The sequence below is a fragment of the Trachurus japonicus genome, chromosome 13, assembly GCF_045865225.1.
Source record: "Trachurus japonicus isolate A0001 chromosome 13, Traja_1.0".
In the NCBI taxonomy this organism is placed as follows: domain Eukaryota; kingdom Metazoa; phylum Chordata; class Actinopteri; order Carangiformes; family Carangidae; genus Trachurus; species Trachurus japonicus.
Genome location: NC_140919.1, coordinates 3,200,577 through 3,220,405, shown reverse-complemented (window position 1 = coordinate 3,220,405; position 19,829 = coordinate 3,200,577). Strand labels below are relative to the sequence as shown.

At 44.0% G+C, this 19,829-nt stretch overlaps 1 protein-coding gene and 1 pseudogene across 2 annotated transcripts in view; both read left to right on the top strand.

The window, feature by feature from the left end:
- LOC146975264 (NLR family CARD domain-containing protein 3-like) lies at nt 1-19,211 on the top strand. The gene is made up of 10 exons (XM_085794732.1): nt 1-176; nt 1,252-1,389; nt 2,417-2,530; nt 3,701-3,779; nt 3,940-4,168; nt 8,391-10,191; nt 10,302-10,475; nt 10,567-10,740; nt 18,417-18,463; nt 18,610-19,211. The coding sequence occupies exons 2-10, from the start codon at nt 1,301-1,303 to the stop codon at nt 19,194-19,196; spliced, it is 3,294 nt and encodes a 1,097-aa protein (XP_085650858.1). The 5' UTR covers nt 1-176; nt 1,252-1,300; the 3' UTR covers nt 19,197-19,211.
- The window catches only part of LOC146975263 (protein NLRC3-like), a 51,706-nt pseudogene continuing 31,898 nt past the window's right edge, over nt 22-19,829 (top strand). The window contains exon 1 of the transcript XR_015037409.1: nt 22-176. The product of XR_015037409.1 is annotated as a protein NLRC3-like (transcript). The remainder of the gene's footprint in view (nt 177-19,829) is intronic.

Here is a 19,829-nt window from a genome sequence, read left to right as displayed (position 1 = left end):
ACAGAGTGGTTCTTTGTGTGCAGCTCCACTTCCTGATGACTGGAGGCAGCTTTACCGCCTGAATCAGCCTGTGGAGGAGGCGGAGATGAGCCGCTGCTCTCCCGCTGTCTGAGCCACTAAACGCGGCCTGAGCTCGTCTGGACAGCCGCTGGAGAACAGCTGTGACTTTGTCTGTGGTGAGTGGTCTGTCATTAGATTTACACTACAGGACTGATGTGGACTCAGTGTGGCGGGCTGAGGGGCTCACAGGGTTTTTAAGGCTCTAGATGATGTTCAGAAAGACAGTGAACACCGCATCAAATGAGTCACAGGCTGCTGCTTCAACAGCTACTACAGTCTATTGATGAACATTAGTCTGATCATCAATACTCAACTGAACTGTATTGATGATTGATTTTCCAGTGTTGATCAATGTTCAGCATCAGGTTTTTCACAGTAACATTTGTTGCAGTACATTTGGTGCAGTACAGTTGTGAGGTACTTGTACTCTCCTTGAGTATTTCCTTGTTGTGCTACTTCCTGCTTGTACTGCAGCTCATGTACCTGACAGGTGAAGCTACTGGTCACTTTCCAGCTGCAGGTTGTAGATTAAAAACACCTGATGGGCTCAGAAACACACGATTAAAGATGAAACCACAGCATGTTTGTCCTGTGACTCTGTAGGTTCCATCAGCTCACTGACTCATTAGAATGAATGAGAAGAGGAGCAGCTGGACACTGTCTCTGTGTCCTCACCATTCATGACTGTGGTTAGACATAGAAAACACTGTGGGTTTCAGTTTTCAGCCTCAAAAACTGAAGCTTTCCCTGTTTTCTCTATTTGATTTGATGAGTGAAATGACTCAATTTTGTGATAGTGGAGCTGTGAGGTGAAATAAGTTGACGCCCAGTTGTTGTGTGTGTAATAATCAGCTGTAGCTTGTTTGATCCAGTGGTTTTCTACAGGGACGCTGTCCACACAGAGACTGTGTCACATCAACTCAGTGGATCTCAGTCCTTGTGTGTGTCAGTGGATGGAAACAGTGGTCCATGGATCATGTTGCTGGGCTGCAGCTTCATGACGCCATCTAGTGGACTGATAGTAGAAGTACAGCAGCTGATGGCAGCTTCCTCTTCCTCACTGCTGTGTGACTGCATTCAACTGACACTGATATGAAGCAGAGAAGAAGAGCCAATCAGTGGAGGAGCAGCTGGAGACATGATGGACATGTGAGCTGCTGTGCAGATGAATGATGTGTGTTTCCTCTGCAGGTGAAGCTACAAAGTGTGTGTGAGCTGATGTGGATGTGAGCTCAGCAGCATGGATCAGTGTGAGGACAGAGAGGAGGGAGCCCCTCCCTCTAAAACCACTCTGTGTGGGGGACGTCAGAGCCAGACCACAGGTCAAAGGTCAGAGTTTAAAACAATCAGAAAGACTTTTCTAGAAACGTTTGTAACAGCACCAGAAAAAGTCGCCAGACTTGTCGCCAGTCGCTTTTGTAAAAAAAAAAAAAGTCGCCAAGAGGGTTTGGAAAGTCGCCAGATTTAGCGAGAAAGTCGCAACACTGTAGCCGACAGCCGCACAGCGCTGCACGCTGTCCCCAGAGCAGCATTCAAGGAGACCGATTACTCAAACAAAACCAAGATCACACAGTTTATAAAAAACATTATGTTTTGATTGCAGTTTAAAACAGTTTTTACATATCAGAGGACTACCATATTCACACACAGGGTACCTCAGAGTGTCTATTATCGTAATCTGTAAAAAAAAAAGCGGTTTTGATGAGTTAAAGCAGATATCAGTGGAATGTTTTTGTTAATATAAGTCCTAAATAGTCCTATTTTCCGTCAGCAATCACTTACATGAAGTATTTCAGCCTAAACACGAGTCTCTCCGTCACTCTGCTCTGCTGTAACCCGAGGAGAAAATTTTCCTTGCGGGATACAAGTGTTATCCAATGAGGGGAGAGAACGGCATGAAGGGCTGTGTGTGCAGCCAAGGGATGCGCGTGAATGTGGTGACGTAGCACGAGGACCAATTGATACCTGACAAGGGCGGGGGCTGCTAACTCATGGTGCGTTCAAGGAAACTCGTACTTTGTGTTTTTCCTTCCTGTGAAGTCATACCAGTTCGATCTGGTACGAGTTCACGGGTCGGAAGTTACGAGTGGCCGTTATAGGGAACTTTCACAGACAACAGGACGGTAAAAACACGAGCTACGGGTTACCTGGAACGCTACCAAGTCGTAGTTGTGACTTGAAGCTGTAACTTACGGTTTCAAAAGCCTGCCTTGAACACAGCATTAGCCGAAACGGCCGTGCCACTGATATCTGCTTTGACTTGTCAATGGTCGCGAAAGAGTTAAAAGTCAGTTGTTGTGTTTATTTAAAAAAAATTCTGCAACATGCACATTCATCAGTTGTGTTGTTGTTTCAGGATCCAGCAGCAGAGACCAGACTCTCCTGAACCCAGCTGTCTGTCTCTAAAGAGCGATGACTCAAAGGAGTGGGACATTGACTTTAAAGGAGGATGTGGATCAGCTGATCAGATGTAAGAGACAAAACTAACTTTTGAGATTCTGTTTAACGTTCTTCCTGTGGAGTCAAATCTCAATGATTCTCCATCAAATCTGAGTTATAACTCAGACACACATTGTCCAGAGTAAAGAGTCCCTGTCTGAACATCCACATGTTAATATTCAGTGATACTCACAGTGCAGCGCAGTAGCAACAGGAAATATGTCACCACCATCTACTTAAAACAGGAAGTAACCACTGAGTTAAAATGATCTTTTCATCTGCAGTAAATGTTCATGGTCTTGTTTCCACCTGGTAGAAGGAACATGGTGATGTTGCTGCATCAAGTCGCCTCCTGGTGGCAGCTTTGAGGTGTGCAGGACGAGGGGCCGATCAGTGATTTCTAGTGAGTTCAGAGTGATGTCAGACACAGAGAGCAGAGACAGAGGATCAGATCAGTTACAGGAGCTGAAGCAGAATCTCAGCAGCTGCTTCTTACAGGAGCAGACCAACAAACATCCATAAATACTGAGAGAGAGAACGAGCAAAACTCAGGTAAAGATAGAAACTTCAACTCACCTACAGGACAAAACAAACTGATAAGTGACATTTTCTGTGGTGAAAAAGCCTTCATCACCATGGTTTAAAGCTTTTATCTACATGACAAAGGAAACAAAATCTAGAGATGTCCATTACTTGAATAAAATCCTAAAAATGATAGGTTTATAAGGAAAAACCATGAAAACCATAGAATAAGAATGTGGCCTCAGAGGGACAACATTGTTTAAAAATTAAGAAAAAAAGTAATTCTGTGTTCTTTTCTCTTTTTTTTGAAAGCCTGAGACAATTAACACAGATATTATTTTCTCCAACATGCAGAATTATCAGTTGTGTTGTTGTTTCAGGATCCAGCAGCAGAGACCAGACTCTCCTGAACCCAGCTGCCTGTCTTTGAAGAGCAACCGGTCAAAGTATTGGGACATTGACTTTAAAGGAGGACGTGGATCAGATGATCAGATGTAAGCTGTAACTGACAGTCAGACTCAGGTTATTGTAGAAAAGAACCAGTTTGTACAACGTGTTGTTGAACCAGGTCTGAAACCAAAGTGTCTCTGTCTGTTGTGAACGTCCTCTGGGGACATATAAAGTCCATCTTGTATTATCTCTCTGTCCTGATGTTGACTTGACACTGATTCCTCCACAGAGTGGACCAGGAGAGCTCAGAGGTTCCCAGTGGTCAGTCTGCCCAGCAGCATCAAACACACCTGGACTCCATATTTATGGTGAGGACATGTCCAACAGCTGCTGTTACATCTGTTGTGTTCACCATCATCTCCATGCTGCACTTTGACACCAGTGGATTGTCAGTCTGTCCAACATGGATCTGATGTTTGGCTCCATGGTTTTAGTTTGATGCTGTCACTCATAGAGTTTCTGTTCCAGCTGCTGGAGGAGAACATGGTCACTTTTGTCAAGAACGAGCTGAAGAAGATCCACAAGACTCTGAGTCCAGATTACCCAGAATGCTCAGGGAGTCAGAGGGAGGATGAGGAGGTGTTGGATGGTGAGGATGAAGAGCAGAGGAGGAGCAGCAGAGAGGCATTAGTGAAGATCACAGTGAACTTCCTGAGGAGGATGAAGCAGGAGGAGCTGGCTGAGTGTCTGAAGAGCAGTAAGAGGATTTCTCTAAAGATTCAACATGATGGACAAATGAGACGTTCACTGACATCAACACATGGAGGGAAACATGTTCATATAGTTGTTATTTAGAGAAATTAAATTTAGAGCTGTGCGGTATGACCAAAAATTGATATCATGGTATTTTTCATAATTATATCGGTTTCACGGTATTTGACGGGGTTTTTTTTTTCATGCATGACTGTGTGTTAATCCCATTTTCTGATCATTTAGAGAATAATTACTGCAGTAAATTGGCTTAGAATGACCTATTTTACTGTCACAAGGAGTGAATATTGTAGAAGAACATTAGTATCCAGAATAGTATTAACACAGGTTTGAATGGTCCCACAAAAGAGGAGGCAGTGGCACTCATGAGGTGAAGGAATCAGAATGCATCGCTGTTGCAGTCAAAATACAGAACCCTTCATTATATATAGCTTTATTTCACAGACTCCAAGTCCAACAATTGACACAAACAAGGAAACATAGACAAACAATATAGACAGCACACAGTCTGTCCACACACAAACTAAAAATAGTACAGTTGTTTAGACCAGTATTTCCAAAACATGGAAGTGTATTTCGTGTCACTCTGAGTTGGGTCAGTCAGAGACATTATAATTCCATTTTTTGATCGATACAGTCTGCAGATAAATTTATAAATAAAGTTTCTTAACAAAGCATTGAATGTGGGGACATTACTGGACACAAACAAATGGCTTGCACTTTCCCACCGTGGATACTTCAGCAAGATACGAAGGGCGTCATTATACGCAACCTTGATCTTGTTCATCTTACCTTTACTATAACTGCACCAGAGGTGTGCTGTATATAGTGGTGTACAGTAGGCTCTAAAGAGAGCAATTTTAACCTTTGAGCACATGTGAAATTTACGAGCGATCATGTTTGCTTGCGCATACAGTTTACAGCATTGCCGTTGCACATCATCATCATCATCACAGAGATCATCTCGAATAATATGTCCCAGGTATTTAACCTTGGTGACAACATTGAGTGATTGCTCAGACAGACAAAAAGAGGGAAACTTTCTCTTTTGGTCCTCCTTAGTTCTAGCTGTCATAACCACACTCTTTTTGGGATTAAATTTGATATCGTATTGCACACCATATTCAGCACACACTCTCAATAGTTTCTGTAAACCAGCACTATAGGGTGACAGAACGACTCGTCGTCCGCATACATCAAATGATTGATGAGCCAATTCCACACCATACATCCAGCCTTGCATTTTTGTAATCTCTGTGACAGACCATCCATATACAGATTAAAAAGGACCGGTGACAATATCCCCCCCTGTCTAACTCCATTGGTGACAGGAAAGCTGGGTGACACCGCCTTGCCCCATCTGACCTTCATGGTTTGTTTAGTGTACCAGTACAAAATACGTATCAGATAGGGGGGGACCCCTCGCTCTTGTAGCACAGTGAATAGCTTGCCGTGGTTGATACGGTCAAAAGCTTTAGTTGCATCTAAAAAACACATAAACACTGTTGTATTGTGCCTCTTGTATTTAGACACTACTTATTTTAGTGCATACACACACAGATCTGTGCCATGCTCACTTTTAAAACCAAATTGATTTTCAGTCGTTGTTACATATTCTTGGAGTCTGCTTAATAAAATCCGCTCTAGTACTTTAGAAAGGGTACTTGCCAGAGCAATAGGTCTATAATTATCTAAACTTGATGCTTTACATGTTTTATCTTTAATGACTGGCACTAATAGTACAGATAACACTGTATCAGGCAATATGCCATGTGCCAACAGTCCAGAGAAACAAATAGCAAGTAGGATGCATAGTCTGTAGCTCGCATACCTAAGGTGTTCAGTTGTTATCAAATCAGGACCACATGATTTGTTTACTGACAGTTTCTCAATAGCTGTGTACACTAAATCTGGTTTAATCCCCATACCATGATTGTCAACAACATTACCAACATTAAACTCAGCGCTCTCAACACAATTAAAAAGCTTACTATAATGTTTTCCCCATAACTCAGTCAGCAATATTTTCATCACCAGACACACCATCAATATTGGAAGATAGGGGTATTTTACTGTTGTTTATGACTTTAACCTCCTTCCAGAAAGCATTGACATCATTCTGTTGAAGTTTCCTTGCCATGGATTTAGCTCTTAGATTTAGTTCTCATCATCTGTTCATTCTTTTTAATATAACGTATGGCATATTTAAATTTAGCATTAGTTTTTTTCCTGTGTTCAAACTCAGGCCCATGTCTGACTTTTCCAGCTAGTACCCAACTATGGAAAGCTTCTTTAGCCTCTGCATATAACTCAGACACATGGTCTCTCCATCCTGGCATGGTTTTATGCTTTCTTTTCTCTTGAACAAATAATTTACTGACATTAATTAGACTGGTCACCATTCTCTCATACATTTTAAGAATATTACTGTGATGCTCCACATTCTTACAATTTATATCATTGCATATTATAGCTCCACAAGGAACATCAATATTACTGAGACTTATGTCAGTTTGACAGTTGTATTTCCAAAGATCATATTCTGAGAGCTTTGCCCAGTCTATTTTTCCACGGTCCTGCTTATCAGAGCTGGTCAGCTCTGGTAAACTCTCCAGATCTAGTGTTATGGAGACTGGGATATGGTCTGCTACAGTTAGCTTGTACAAAATCTCAGCTTCCACTAAGCAGTTTTGCGCGTCAGCTGTGCATATACAGTGATCCAGCCAAGATGTTGTATGCCAGGCTTCACTAATATATGTATAGCTGTCTGTTGGTAGTAACATTTTACAGTCATGACAAAACTCAGTCAAATGCTGCCCGAATAGGGACTTATCATCAGACACATCGGCATTCATATCACCCATGACAAATACACATGTACATTCACTGTCTTTAATAAAACAGCTAATGAAAGCTAGTCTGTTAAGATATTCACTTTAATTCTGGTAAGATTTATAGGGAGTATAAACATTTAAAATAATAAAGGTGTTCCTCTCATGTGCAACTTTAACTGCAATGGCCCAATCAACCTCAAGCCGAATCACAGAGATCAGTGGGTCATATTTCTTATGCCACAGAATGGCCACACCCCCCGGTATTCTGCCACGCAATATGCTAATGTGGTTACAGCTCCTCCATATCAGTGCTTATAGAAAGATGATCATGTGTCTGATCAGCTTTGTCTTGACCTTAAGGATGTGAGCTGAATCTGTCGACACCTCCCCCTGCTGCGTGGCCACACCCATCTCGGCGCACCGCAGTTTACCAATTTACCAAATCCGCTGCGCACGTTGTTGCACTGGAGGAAATTACCACTGCGCCGGCCACGCCAGGCTTCGCCTTGCTGCGCCCCCCTGAGTTGCGCCAGGAAAATAGAGCCCATTGTCTTTAACTGCTGTTTATATAGATGCAGCGTGCTGGAGCGGAGGCAGTTTCTGATCCTTCAGTTCGGCGTCTGTATTTTTCACGCGAGCCGTGAGCGCTGTTGTCAAGCTGGATAGACCAGATCGTACCAGACAATCAATTTTCAAAATTTTTTTTTTTTTTCTTCATGAATCTCAGTGGGTGGGCAATCGGTCAATCTGGGCCCATCCAGGCCCACTCATACCTCCGCCCCTGCTGCCCCCTTGGATTTAACCGGCTCTGGTTTCGCCTTTTTATCACTTATCCCTCCGTGTTTCAGCAGCGCTGTCGCTACACGTCAACCGCGACTCTGTTGTTTGATTGACAGGCGATGCCGTGTGGCAAATGCCAGGTTGCGTTACGTAAACCATCTGGTAATGGGGAGACTCGTTTTTTTTTTAGGATAATTAATTAAGTAAAAAAAAAACATTTACAGTTATTTGATCAGCGTCAGATTTTTTAACGCCTTAGTACTTCCACACAACTGGCACGGCTCCTCTTTTTGGTATAAGTTCCTCTGTGTCGGTGACATTTTCTACGTCCATGTTGTTCACCGCTCAACCCAGGCATGAAGCTTGTTTGGTACAACTGAAAAACAGTCTCAAACAATGTCCTGCGGCGCAACGTTCCGCCGCTCTGTGTTCCCAACGTTTTGTACGCGACACACTCACCGGTATTGGGGTATATGAAAAATTCATGTCATAAAAAAAAGAAACACTCGTATTCAGTATGAACCAGTATACTACCCAGCCCTAATTAAAATGTTATATTTTCTTATTGATCTTATATCTTGTGTTTTCATTCAGAATATTTTGCTCCAGTTTGTGGACGTAAACTCAAATCTGCCCTGAAGAAGAAGTTCCAGTGTGTGTTTGAGGGGATCTCTAAAGCAGGAAACCCAACCCTTCTGAACCAGATCTACACAGAGCTCTACATCACAGAGGGAGGGACTGGAGGGGTCAATGATGAACATGAGGTCAGACAGATTGAAACAGCGTCCAGGAAACCAGACAGACCAGAAACAACTATCAGACAAGAAGACATCTTTAAAGCCCCACCTGGAAGAGACCGACCAATCAGAACAGTGATGACAAAGGGAGTGGCTGGCATTGGGAAAACAGTCTTAACACAGAAGTTCACTCTGGACTGGGCTGAAGACAAAGACAACCAGGACATACACTTCACATTTCCCTTCACCTTCAGAGAGCTGAATGTGCTGAAAGAGAAAAAGTTGAGCTTGGTGGAACTTGTTCATCACTTCTTCTCTGAAACCAAAGCAGCAGGAATCAGCAGGTTTGATCAGTTCCAGGTCGTCTTCATCTTTGACGGTCTGGACGAGTGTCGACTTCCTCTGGACTTCCACAAAACTGAGATCCTGACTGATGTGACAGAGTCCACCTCAGTCAATGTGCTGCTGACCAACCTCATCAGGGGGAAACTGCTTCCCTCTGCTCACCTCTGGATAACCACACGACCTGCAGCAGCCAATCAGATCCCTCCTCAATGTGTTGACATTGTGACAGAGGTCAGAGGGTTCAATGACCCGCAGAAGGAGGAGTACTTCAGGAAGAGGTTCAGAGATCAGCAGCAGGCCAGAAAGATAATCTCCCACATCAAGACCTCACGAAGCCTCCACATCATGTGCCACATCCCAGTCTTCTGCTGGATCACTGCTACAGTTCTGGAGGAGCTGTTGAAGACCAGAGAGGGAGGAGAGCTGCCCAAGACTCTGACTGAGATGTACATCCACTTCCTGGTGATTTATCTAAAACTGAAGAAGGTCAAGTATGATGGAGGAGCTGAGACAGATCCACACTGGAGTCCAGAGAGCAGGAAGATGATTGAGTCTCTGGGAAAACTGGCTTTTGAGCAGCTGCAGAAAGGAAACCTGATATTCTATGAATCAGACCTGACAGAGTGTGGCATCGATATCAGAGCAGCCTCAGTGTATTCAGGAGTGTTCACACAGATCTTTAAAGAGGAGAGAGGCCTGTACCAGGACAAGGTGTTCTGCTTCGTCCATCTGAGTGTTCAGGAATTTCTGGCTGCTCTTCATGTCCATCTGACCTTCTTCAACTCTGGACTCAACCTGATGTTACAACAAACAACCTCCAAGAAGACTGAAACAACAGGAGTCAAATCTGCAGAGACAAACCTCTACCAGAGCGCTGTGGACGAGGCCTTACAGAGTCCAAATGGACACCTGGACTTGTTCCTCCGCTTCCTCCTGGGTCTCTCACTGGAGACCAATCAGAATCTCCTACGAGGGCTGATGACAAAGACAGGAAGAGACTCACGGTCCAATCAGGAAACAGTCCAGTACATCAAGAAGAAGATCGAAGAGACTCTGTCTGCAGAGAGAAGCATCAACCTGTTCCACTGTCTGAATGAACTGAATGATCGTTCTCTAGTGGAGGAGATCCAACAGTCCCTGAGATCAGGACGTCTCTCCACAGATGAACTGTCTCCTGGTCAATGGTCGGCTCTGGTCTTCATCTTACTGTCATCAGAAGAAGATCTGGACGAGTTTGACCTGAAAAAATACTCTGCTTCAGAGGAGGCTCTTCTGAGGCTGCTGCCAGTGGTCAAAGCCTCTAACAAAGCTCTGTAAGTGTAGAGAGAGTTGGATTTATTATTATATAAAAACACTTTTGTCTTTTCAACAGGACAGATAATAAATACCGTTCTCCTTTAATTCCTCATGATCATCTCTTCAGACTGAGTGGCTGTAACCTCTCAGAGAGAAGCTATGAAGCTCTGTCCTCAGTCCTCAGCTCCCAGTCCTCTAGTCTGAGACACCTGGACCTGAGTAACAACGACCTGCATGACTCAGGAGTGAAGCTGCTGTCTGGTGGACTGGAGAGTCCACACTGTAGACTGGAGACTCTCAGGTGAGGATCCATCCAGCTGTTTATCTGATGACACTTGAACACAGCAGCAGGTGTTGACAGAGGGTTCCTGTGTGTTGTTGTGTGTGTTCAGTCTGTCAGGATGTCTGGTCACAGAGGAAGGCTGTGCTTCTCTGGCCTCAGCTCTGAGCTCCAACCCCTCCCATCTGAGAGAGCTGGACCTGAGCTACAACCATCCAGGAGCCTCAGGAGTGGAGCTGCTGTCTGCTGGACTGGAGGATCCAGACTGGAGACTGGACTCTCTCAGGTATGGAGAGGCTGCTGCAGCCACACACACTGTCTGATAGAGGAGGAGGAGCTGGAACATTTTCTATGGCCCCATTCACACCTGGTCACTCCAGGGGCCAAATGTATAAACCATGCGTACACATGAAATGTGTGCATACGCCACTTTCCACGTATTTTTCCTCATGTATTAAAATCCACGGGCGTGAATGTGCGTACTGGTACGCATGCTTCACACCATGCGTAGCCTCTCGTCTTCACATCGTTTCAGATTAGTGTGATGTTGCGAGTTGGCAAAAAGGATAATAAATGTGTGAATTTGAGAGACGTTTCATTTAGATATTTTTTTCTTTCATTACACTGTGTTAATAATCAACCAGCTGCAGCAGCTGTCCAAATACGTCTTGATGTGATGCAGCGACAGTAAGCGTGGAACAGTGTTTGTGTAATGAAACAAGAGGGAATGAAATAGAAAAATAGTTTATTTCTTATGATGATTCCCGCAGTATCACTTTAAGTTCCCTCACTTCCATCGATACAGTTTATAATAATCTCATTGTGTAATAGGAGACAGTCAATAAGGACACGTGTGTGCGTCCGGCTGTGTGCACTGGCACTGGAGGCACCAGGGTCTTAATAATGTTGTAACTACGAACAAACTAGTTAATATTCATTGCATGTCCGACTGCAATAAGATTTAAACTGAGTCTGAAACTGAATCTGTGTCTCCTGATTCATCTGGCACAATGCCACTGGCCGCTTTTTTTCTTCTTTTTAAATCTCCAGTGTCCGTGGCTCAGAACTCACCGAATTTACTGCACCCATAAATTCACCTTGGTTCTATTTGGCATGCCAGAGCTTAAGCTTCCAAATAATATATATTTTCTTTGATAATTTTCTTCAACCACGACTTCTATTTCACAATCAGTGAAATGGCGCTTCTTGTTCAACTGTTTCTTTCTTGCTTCCGTTATTTCTCCTCAAATTAAATCCCGGCCTTTTGTATGCAAAACAGGCAACTGGGGGTGTGTCGGAAGCCATCTATGGTGAATCGTGGGCATGGTCAAAGGACTCGTGCCCGTGCGCACAATTTCAGCATGATTAAGATGTATGAGAAAAAAACGCATCTGACAGGAAGACTGCGTATGCATGTTTCCTGTTTTGTGCGTACACAGATTTCTACACCTAAATATACACAGAGTTTTATACATTTGGCCCCTGGTATTAACATCTATCTCAGGTGATCAATGCATTGATGACATCAGATCTAATCACTCAGACCATATCCAGAGGTGGTGTAGGCCACAGTGAAGCTCCGCCCACTCCGCTGACGTCCTTTGTCCCAGTCTGACTCGTCCCAACACAGTTTATACTGAAGCCAAAATCTCAGAGTGTTTCAAACATGAGCTGTGCAGCTTTCATCAGTCACAGTGATGAACTACTGGGATCAGCAGTTTCTCCTCATGATGACTTCAGTGTCTCATCATGACTCACTGTGTCATATTCAGGAGAAGAGATGTCAGTGATGAAACCAGCTGTTGGCAGCTGTGCTCTGAGTCTCTCCAGATGTTTGGATCAGACTTTATTTCAGAGTGTATCAGGAAACATTTCAGCTGCAGCATGTGTTTGACCTGAACAGTCCCAGAGACTGTAGACACCTGTTGAGTGTGGACACACTAATAACAACACAGCAACAAGAATCAAACCATGTCCACTGCTCAGAGACATTCGTCTCCCAGCGTCTCCAACCAAGGAGGAAATAAGAGACAGAGGCCTTGTCCACACGAGCCCCGGTACTTTTGAAACCGGAGTTTTGCTCCGCGTCCACACGAGTGGTGTAATAAAAACACTCCGTACACACGCAACCGTGGAATCCGCTATAGGCTTGGGCGATAGGACGAATGTATCGCCAATTGACCACCGGCTGAGTCCGTCACGGTTTATTTAATTTTTGGCGATTGTCTGGGCGATTTTTTTTGCATTTTATTTCGCCAAATTAATGGTCTGGCTCCACAGAATTCAACTCTAATTTACATGGAGCATAATTCATGCGTAAATTGGATCTGGCAGCTATGTAATATGTATGTTATTCACACTGATTTCCAACGAGTCCCTTATTTTGAAATCCTTGTACCGGGGGTTACTGTTACCAAGGATACTGAAATAAAAGTAGCGAAGCTCCGGACAGAGTTGCGGTGATTGTATCCACGTTATGAAAACACATGTGTCTATCACAACAACGGATTATCAAGCTGAAATCCATAGGAGAGGTAGGCTGCCGGTTCTCACGGCCCGGACTTCTGCCAATAGTTTTTTTTTTTTTTTTTTTTTTGAGGGTGTGTGAGTGTGTGTGTATGTGTGTGTATGTGCGCCGAGCGGACCCGTCTTATAGAGACGCGTCTATGGGAGAGGCTTTTATTTAATTTAGAACATGCTCAGCAAAGATGGAAAATATATAGTCTAATATAATAAAATGGTTCTGTTGTTTGGATACTTTGGATCCAGAGCAGCATTCATTTACAAGTCAGCACCAATTAAATTACTTTTAAATAGCCTAAACGTAAACATTTAATAACTCGGGTCAGGTCGGAGTCGGACCACAGGCTTCTTTTTTTCTTTCTTCCTCACAGGAGACATAAGGTGTGCGCTGCGCTGCGCTCACCTCGCTTCTCTCTGACGCGTCGGTGCTCTGGTTGTGACTGATCTGCTGCCTTGAATCCGCCCTTTATACGCGCGCGTTCACAGATTCACAGCAATTCTGTTGAAATTATTTATCTATCACCTGCGCTCTGCACACGTGTCATAACGGCCAAATATATCGTCAACCGCCGATTTAAAGGGGTTCGGTGGCCGATTGGAATTTTTTTACCCATCGTCCAAGCCTAATCCGCTACCAAGTGACGCAATGCACGTGTGGAAGGCTGTTTTAACCAATCAAAATACAGTGGAAACCGCCTATGGATCAAAAGGCTTGGGACGGAATCATTTCTATACAAATGCTGTTTAAATAATTCGTTATCAAGAAATCCGCTTATAGTGTTCATTTTTGGTCATTTTATGGATGAAAACATTTGCAAAAACAATTTCAAAACTACGTGCAGCCTTAGCGGTCCGTGTACGTTTCGTTAGTTTGATTTTTCCTTTAAACCGAACTGTCAGAAAACGAAAGTAAGCTGGTAATTTGGTTTTCCGTTTCAAACCAAAAAACATAAAAACAAAATTCAGGCTTTTTTTTTCGTTTTTTGGTTTTTGGTTTTAAAACGAAAAAACGAGGAAACCAAAATCAAATTACGGTCAAATTTTGATTGTCTTTTCGTTTTTGATCTTAAACAACACATTAACGCCGATGATAGACCGGAAATGTCTGAACTTCAAAATAAAAGCACAGTGACTTGTGTTATAGCCACAGACTGTAGATGAATGGCCTATACCAGGGGTTTTCAAAATGTGAGAGAGTGAGCCCCCCTTAATGAAAAATAAACAGCTCTGCGCCCCCCCCAAAAAAAAGAGAGAGAGAATTAAACATAGCCTATTTATTATCAGTTACTATGACCAAAACAATATTTGATTCATTAAACGCATGTATTAATTATCATGAATTAACATAAAGCATTGACTAATAAACCTAAACATTGATATAGAACTCTGTAACACACTCATCACTAAGCAGCTACATGCTCTCCCTGTGTGATCATCTGGGAAGCAGACAGTCTGAGGTTGAAGTTTATATCAATGCACAGGTGACACTGTGACAGGTCTCCACTACGTCTTGACCACATGTCAGCTGGTCAGCTGGTCAGCTCCGCCGCGACGTGCATCTTTTTTTTTAGGAGCGGTATATTGCGGCTTTATGCGGGAGGACACGCGGTGCTACAGCTGATCCAATGTATTTATCTGAGCTTGGTCACTGTGAGGCACCGGGTCGCTCTGAGCTGCGTTCATATGAAGTTATACCTGACGCTGTGCAGCACCTGACGCTCTTCTTTTTCTATAGGCTACTAGTGCTACATTCAGCCGAGGCCAGCTGAGCTCTGCTCTCCCTGCAACACAGATCACTTGCTCTGAGCGTCACATATCGCCGCGGAGGGGATTGCATTGGAATCAATTGAGATCCCCCTGCGTTGGAATAAAGAAATACGGCGCTGAGGGGCACTTTGGGCATCAGTGCACAACGCGAAAGGGCCCTGACCAAGCGTCAGTTTATGACGCGTCGGGAGTGAGACTGTGTGTTGCTCCCTGACACATCAGTCAAGCATAATCGCAGCCTGTGTGTTACAACAAGATCGTGTTTTATCATATCGCAGTATAATTGCAAATTATAGACTACTGCAAAAACATTAATCATTTAGCCCTATGTGCAAGTGACATGTAACTCATCTTTTGTTTGAATGTTTACAGTTTTTCTTTTTCTCATGTCGCGCCTCCCCTCAAACTCTCTGGCGCCCCCCAAGGGAGGCGCGCCTCACACTTTGAAAACCCCTGGCCTATACAATCTTTTTTTTTTCTTTGTTAATGTTGTGTTTTGAGCACGTGGATACATTTTCACAGCTGTGTTTATTTTTACACATAGCGACAAGCTGATCGTTAACTCATCTTCTACTGTTCTCCTTGCTGCGCTGGGTCTCTGTCTCCATTGCGCACGCTGTAGCGCTTCGCTTCGCTTCTATTCAGTCAGATCATTTTCACAGCGGACTTCTGTGACGGCTCCACCATGTCATGAGACAAACATGCAAGAAGTAGCGCAAAGTATCGTGTTTCACCGGCGAGGAGCTGTCATTACGCGCGACCATTACGCACGGCGATTCCCCTCATCTAAGCTGCCAATTAGAGTGCCCTGTGCCGGGAAGGGAGCCTGATGAAATCCCGGACTGTAGCCGAGGTCTGGGACTGGATCTCATGTGACTGAAAAGAGTAAGAACCATAAAGGGGCCGCTGCCACCTGCCAAAATATGCCCGGGGTTGGAGATCTCAGGGTCGGGTTGAGTCTCTGAGAAGGGCTGGTCTATGACCCAGCCCCATGCAGCATTATTCCATAAGGTGGCGAACGTTACTGCAGCAGATCGTAATATAGCTATATTCCTCAAATAACAAAACAATCATTCAGCTGGTATTCAATTAATAGCCGGGTCTCATGGCGTTATTAATTAATTAAATTAAAAACTATCTGCCGCCGCCTGGGACAAACTGAGGAGGAAATGTTCAGAAACTCTTTGTGGACTGTCTGTGAAGACTGAGTGGAGTGAAGCTGACCTCATCACACTGTGAAAATGCTCTGATTGACCTGGGAGCGAAGCGCTGCAGCGTGCGCAACGGACAGACTGAGGTCAGCACGTGAGGAAGATGAACTAATTAACGATCAGCTTGTCGCTATGTGTAAAAGTAAACACAGCTGTGAAAATGTATCCACATGCTCAAAACACAACATTTACAAAGAAAAAAAAAGATTGTATAGGCCATTCATCTACAGTCTGTGGCTATAACGCAATTCACTGGGCTTTTATTTTGAAGTTCAGACATTTCCGGTCTATAATCGGCGTGAATGTGTTGTTTAAGATCAAAAACGAAAAGACAATCAAAATTTGACCGTAATTTGATTTTGGTTTCCTCGTTTTTTCGTTTTAAAACCAAAAACTAAAAAACCTACAAACCAGCCTGAATTGTGGTTTTTTAGTTTTTGGTTTAAAACGGAAAACTAAATTACCAGCTTACTTTCGTTTTCTGACAGTTTGGTTTAAAGGAAAAATCAAACTAACGAAACGTACACGGACCCTTAGCTATTTATTATTTATTTTCGGCGGTGTCCCTTTGACGTGCACTGCTGCAGCAGCCTGCACATGTTGCTGCGCTGTGTCTTGACTTTTGTGCTGTGTGTTGTTGTTGTGCTATGTGCGTCACCTGGCTGCTGAGCCACATGACTGTCGGTGCGGCGCAACTCATTATCACTGGCTGTTGTGTTGTCTGTCAAAACATGGATGAATGAAACCTATCCACTTTATATCGACCGCGGACGTCACGAATAAATGTTCGGCTTTTGGCTCGTTCCTCATCTCCACATAGGCTCTTTATATCACTGCATGACAGCAGTGCGACCCCCCCTCCCGTCGTACCCGGTCTGACAGTGACATAGGCTATTGCCTGTTCATTCATGAAAATCATCCCGAAAAACGCTCAATCAAACAAGGTGGGGAATAAGAAACTGCGGCGCTACTGTAGTAGTTCTGTAATTTTAAAAACACACCGGCAGCGGCCCAGCTGATCTGTAGCGTCACTTGTTACTGTAAATGATGCTGTGTGGAAAACCAGCTGTGGTCTGTGATTGAGGGTGAGTTTGGAGCTGACAAGAGTATCGCCCTGACGACCGTTTCGTTATATTTTTCTCATCGAAAAACTATACAAAAAAAAAGTGATAAGAATACACTTTGTCACCTCCATTTTTGCGAGCTCACCTGCAAACCGCTGCAAACAACCTCTACGGGCTGGCAGTGTTTACATCAGCACGTGTGCAGCTATGACGTAAACGAGAAAAACAATCACGGTTGCAGTGTTCACACGCACCCGGTGAAACCAACCCCGGCCCAAAACCCCACCCTGGACTCTGGTTTCAAAAAACCACGGTTTCAGGGTTCCAAAAGCACGGTTGCATGTGGACAGGACATACAACCGGGAACATATGTTCACGGTTTCAAAAATACCCGGGCTCGTGTGGACAAGGCCAGAGACCAGGCGGCACCATCAGGTCTCTGTCTGGTCAGATATTGATGATCAATAATCAGCTCAGTCTCTCTGAGATCCTGATCTTGTCCTGATGAGATGTGTTGTTGTGTTGAGGAGACAGTCAATCACAGTGTGACATCCAGATGCCCTCACTGTCCAGAGGCCTGGAGCTGTCAATCAGAAGAAAGTGAGTGTAGTGAACAGTGTAATAATCAGTGTTTGTGGCTGAATGTGTGTGTGATCAAACAGCTGTTGACTGTGCGTGTGCTGCTCCAACACGTCTGACTCCAGATCAGGTGAAGCCACAAAGTGGCTCCTTAATGAAAGTCTCCAGCAGCTGGAGCTTCACTTCCTGTCTGAGTCCATGTGCTCTGAGCTGAGCCTGGTTCTCTCTGCTCTACAGTTTCTCTGCTTCCTCTGGACTCTGACTTCAAGTCCAGTAAAAATGTGTGGACAGGTTTGATGGAGCTCAGGACTGGTCCTGAGGACGGCTGCTCTATTCCACATGATGTGACTGATCACAGTGAGTCAGTGTGTTGCAGCTGATCTGTGTGAAGAGCAGAGAAGAACAGAGTCATTGATCATGAGATCCTGATCCGTCCTGTCACTGTGATCAGATGGTTTCTATTAGAGCTCCTTCATCCACTCACTGCTGCTGTGGCTCCTGTGGAAACCTGCTCACAGTCTCATTCTTCAGCTTCCTGGGGAGTTTTCTTCAAACAAACACAAGTTGTGTTGACACTCAGTGTTTCTCACTAAACTCACTGTGTGTTTCACTGAGCTCTAACAAACGTGTTGAGTGTGTTTCCTTCCTCATCAAACACTGAAACCATCCACTGTTCACAGCTGCACTTAATGTTCATCCATACATACCAGCCTCCATGTGAACACAGTGATAAAACAGTGTGTGTGTGAGAGCCATGTAATGTCCATGTGTGCATGCTGACAGAGAAGGTGCTGCTCTGACCCCCCTCCTCCTTTCAGGGTGGAGCCTGCTGGAGTCCCATGGTTGACACCAGATCTGAGGAAGTGTAAGTGTGTTTTTACTTTGATTCATGGAAACAAAGCAGCACATTCAACCATCTTCACACATCACTGACCTCATGAGTCTTCATCAAACTGTCAATAACTGATCACATGATCAATAACTGCAGCTGTGTCTTGTTCTCTCCATCAGATTCCTGTCCACTCACAATCGACACAGACACAGTGAACAGATACATCAAACTGTCTGACAACAACAGGAAGGCGACACGTGTGGAGAAGAAGCAGTCATATCCTGATCATCCAGACAGATTTGACCAGTGGTCTCAGCTGCTGTGTTCAACTGGTCTGACTGGTCGCTGCTACTGGGAGGTCGAGTGGAGAGGAGACGTTGATATATCAGTGAGTTACAGAGGAATCAGCAGGAAAGGAAACAGTGATGACTGTTGGTTTGGACGGAACGATCAGTCCTGGAGTCTGAGATGCTCTGATGGTGGTTACAGCGTCTGTCACAATAACAGAGTGACATCTATCACCCCCCCCTCCATCTCCTCCTCCATCTCCTCCCTCTTCTCTGTCTCTGACAGAGGACGAAGAGTAGCAGTGTATGTGGACTGTCCTGCTGGCTCTCTGTCCTTCTACAGAGTCTCCTCTGACTCACTGATCCACCTCTACACCTTCAACACCACCTTCACTCAACCTCTGTATCCTGGGTTTGGGTTTGGGTTTGGGTTAGGACTCCTCTTGCCCAGGTTTGGTTCCTCAGTGAGTCTGTGTTGAGTGAATCAGAGTCTCCTCCTGTCACAGAAACCTTCTCACTGTTGAACAGACAGTTCAGTCTCTACATGTCTGTCTCTGTCTCTGTCTCTCACTCACGTTTTCACATTCATGGATTAAATCTGTTGATTTTTTAAACTCTTCTCAATGATTCTTCTAAACTAATTACAGGATAAAACCATGTTACGTAATTTTTACTTTGGTAAGAGTCTGATGTTCCTGTCTTTTCACAATAAAAGCATCAGTCTCAGTGTTTGGTGTTTCTGAATGTGAGGACGACTGAGCTGATTCAGTTCAGACTAAAGTCAGTCAGATATATTATATTATATATCAGAATATTCATCAGAGGCTTTTCACCCATTTCTACTATTTTATATTAAACTCTGTCTGTAGCTACACCGGTTCAACAAAAGGCCACGCTTCATACTGATGTCTTGATTTTCATTCTTTTATTCTCCTTCTCCACCGACGTTGGTAAAATCATAGAACACTGTGAAAACTACAAATAGAAGCAGAGAGTCCATATGAGTCCATTGTAGCTAAATGCTAACTCAACGTAAACAAACACATGAAGTGTCCACTGTATGCTCAAAGCATTTTGTACACAACCACAAAATTAAATACATATGAAACGCA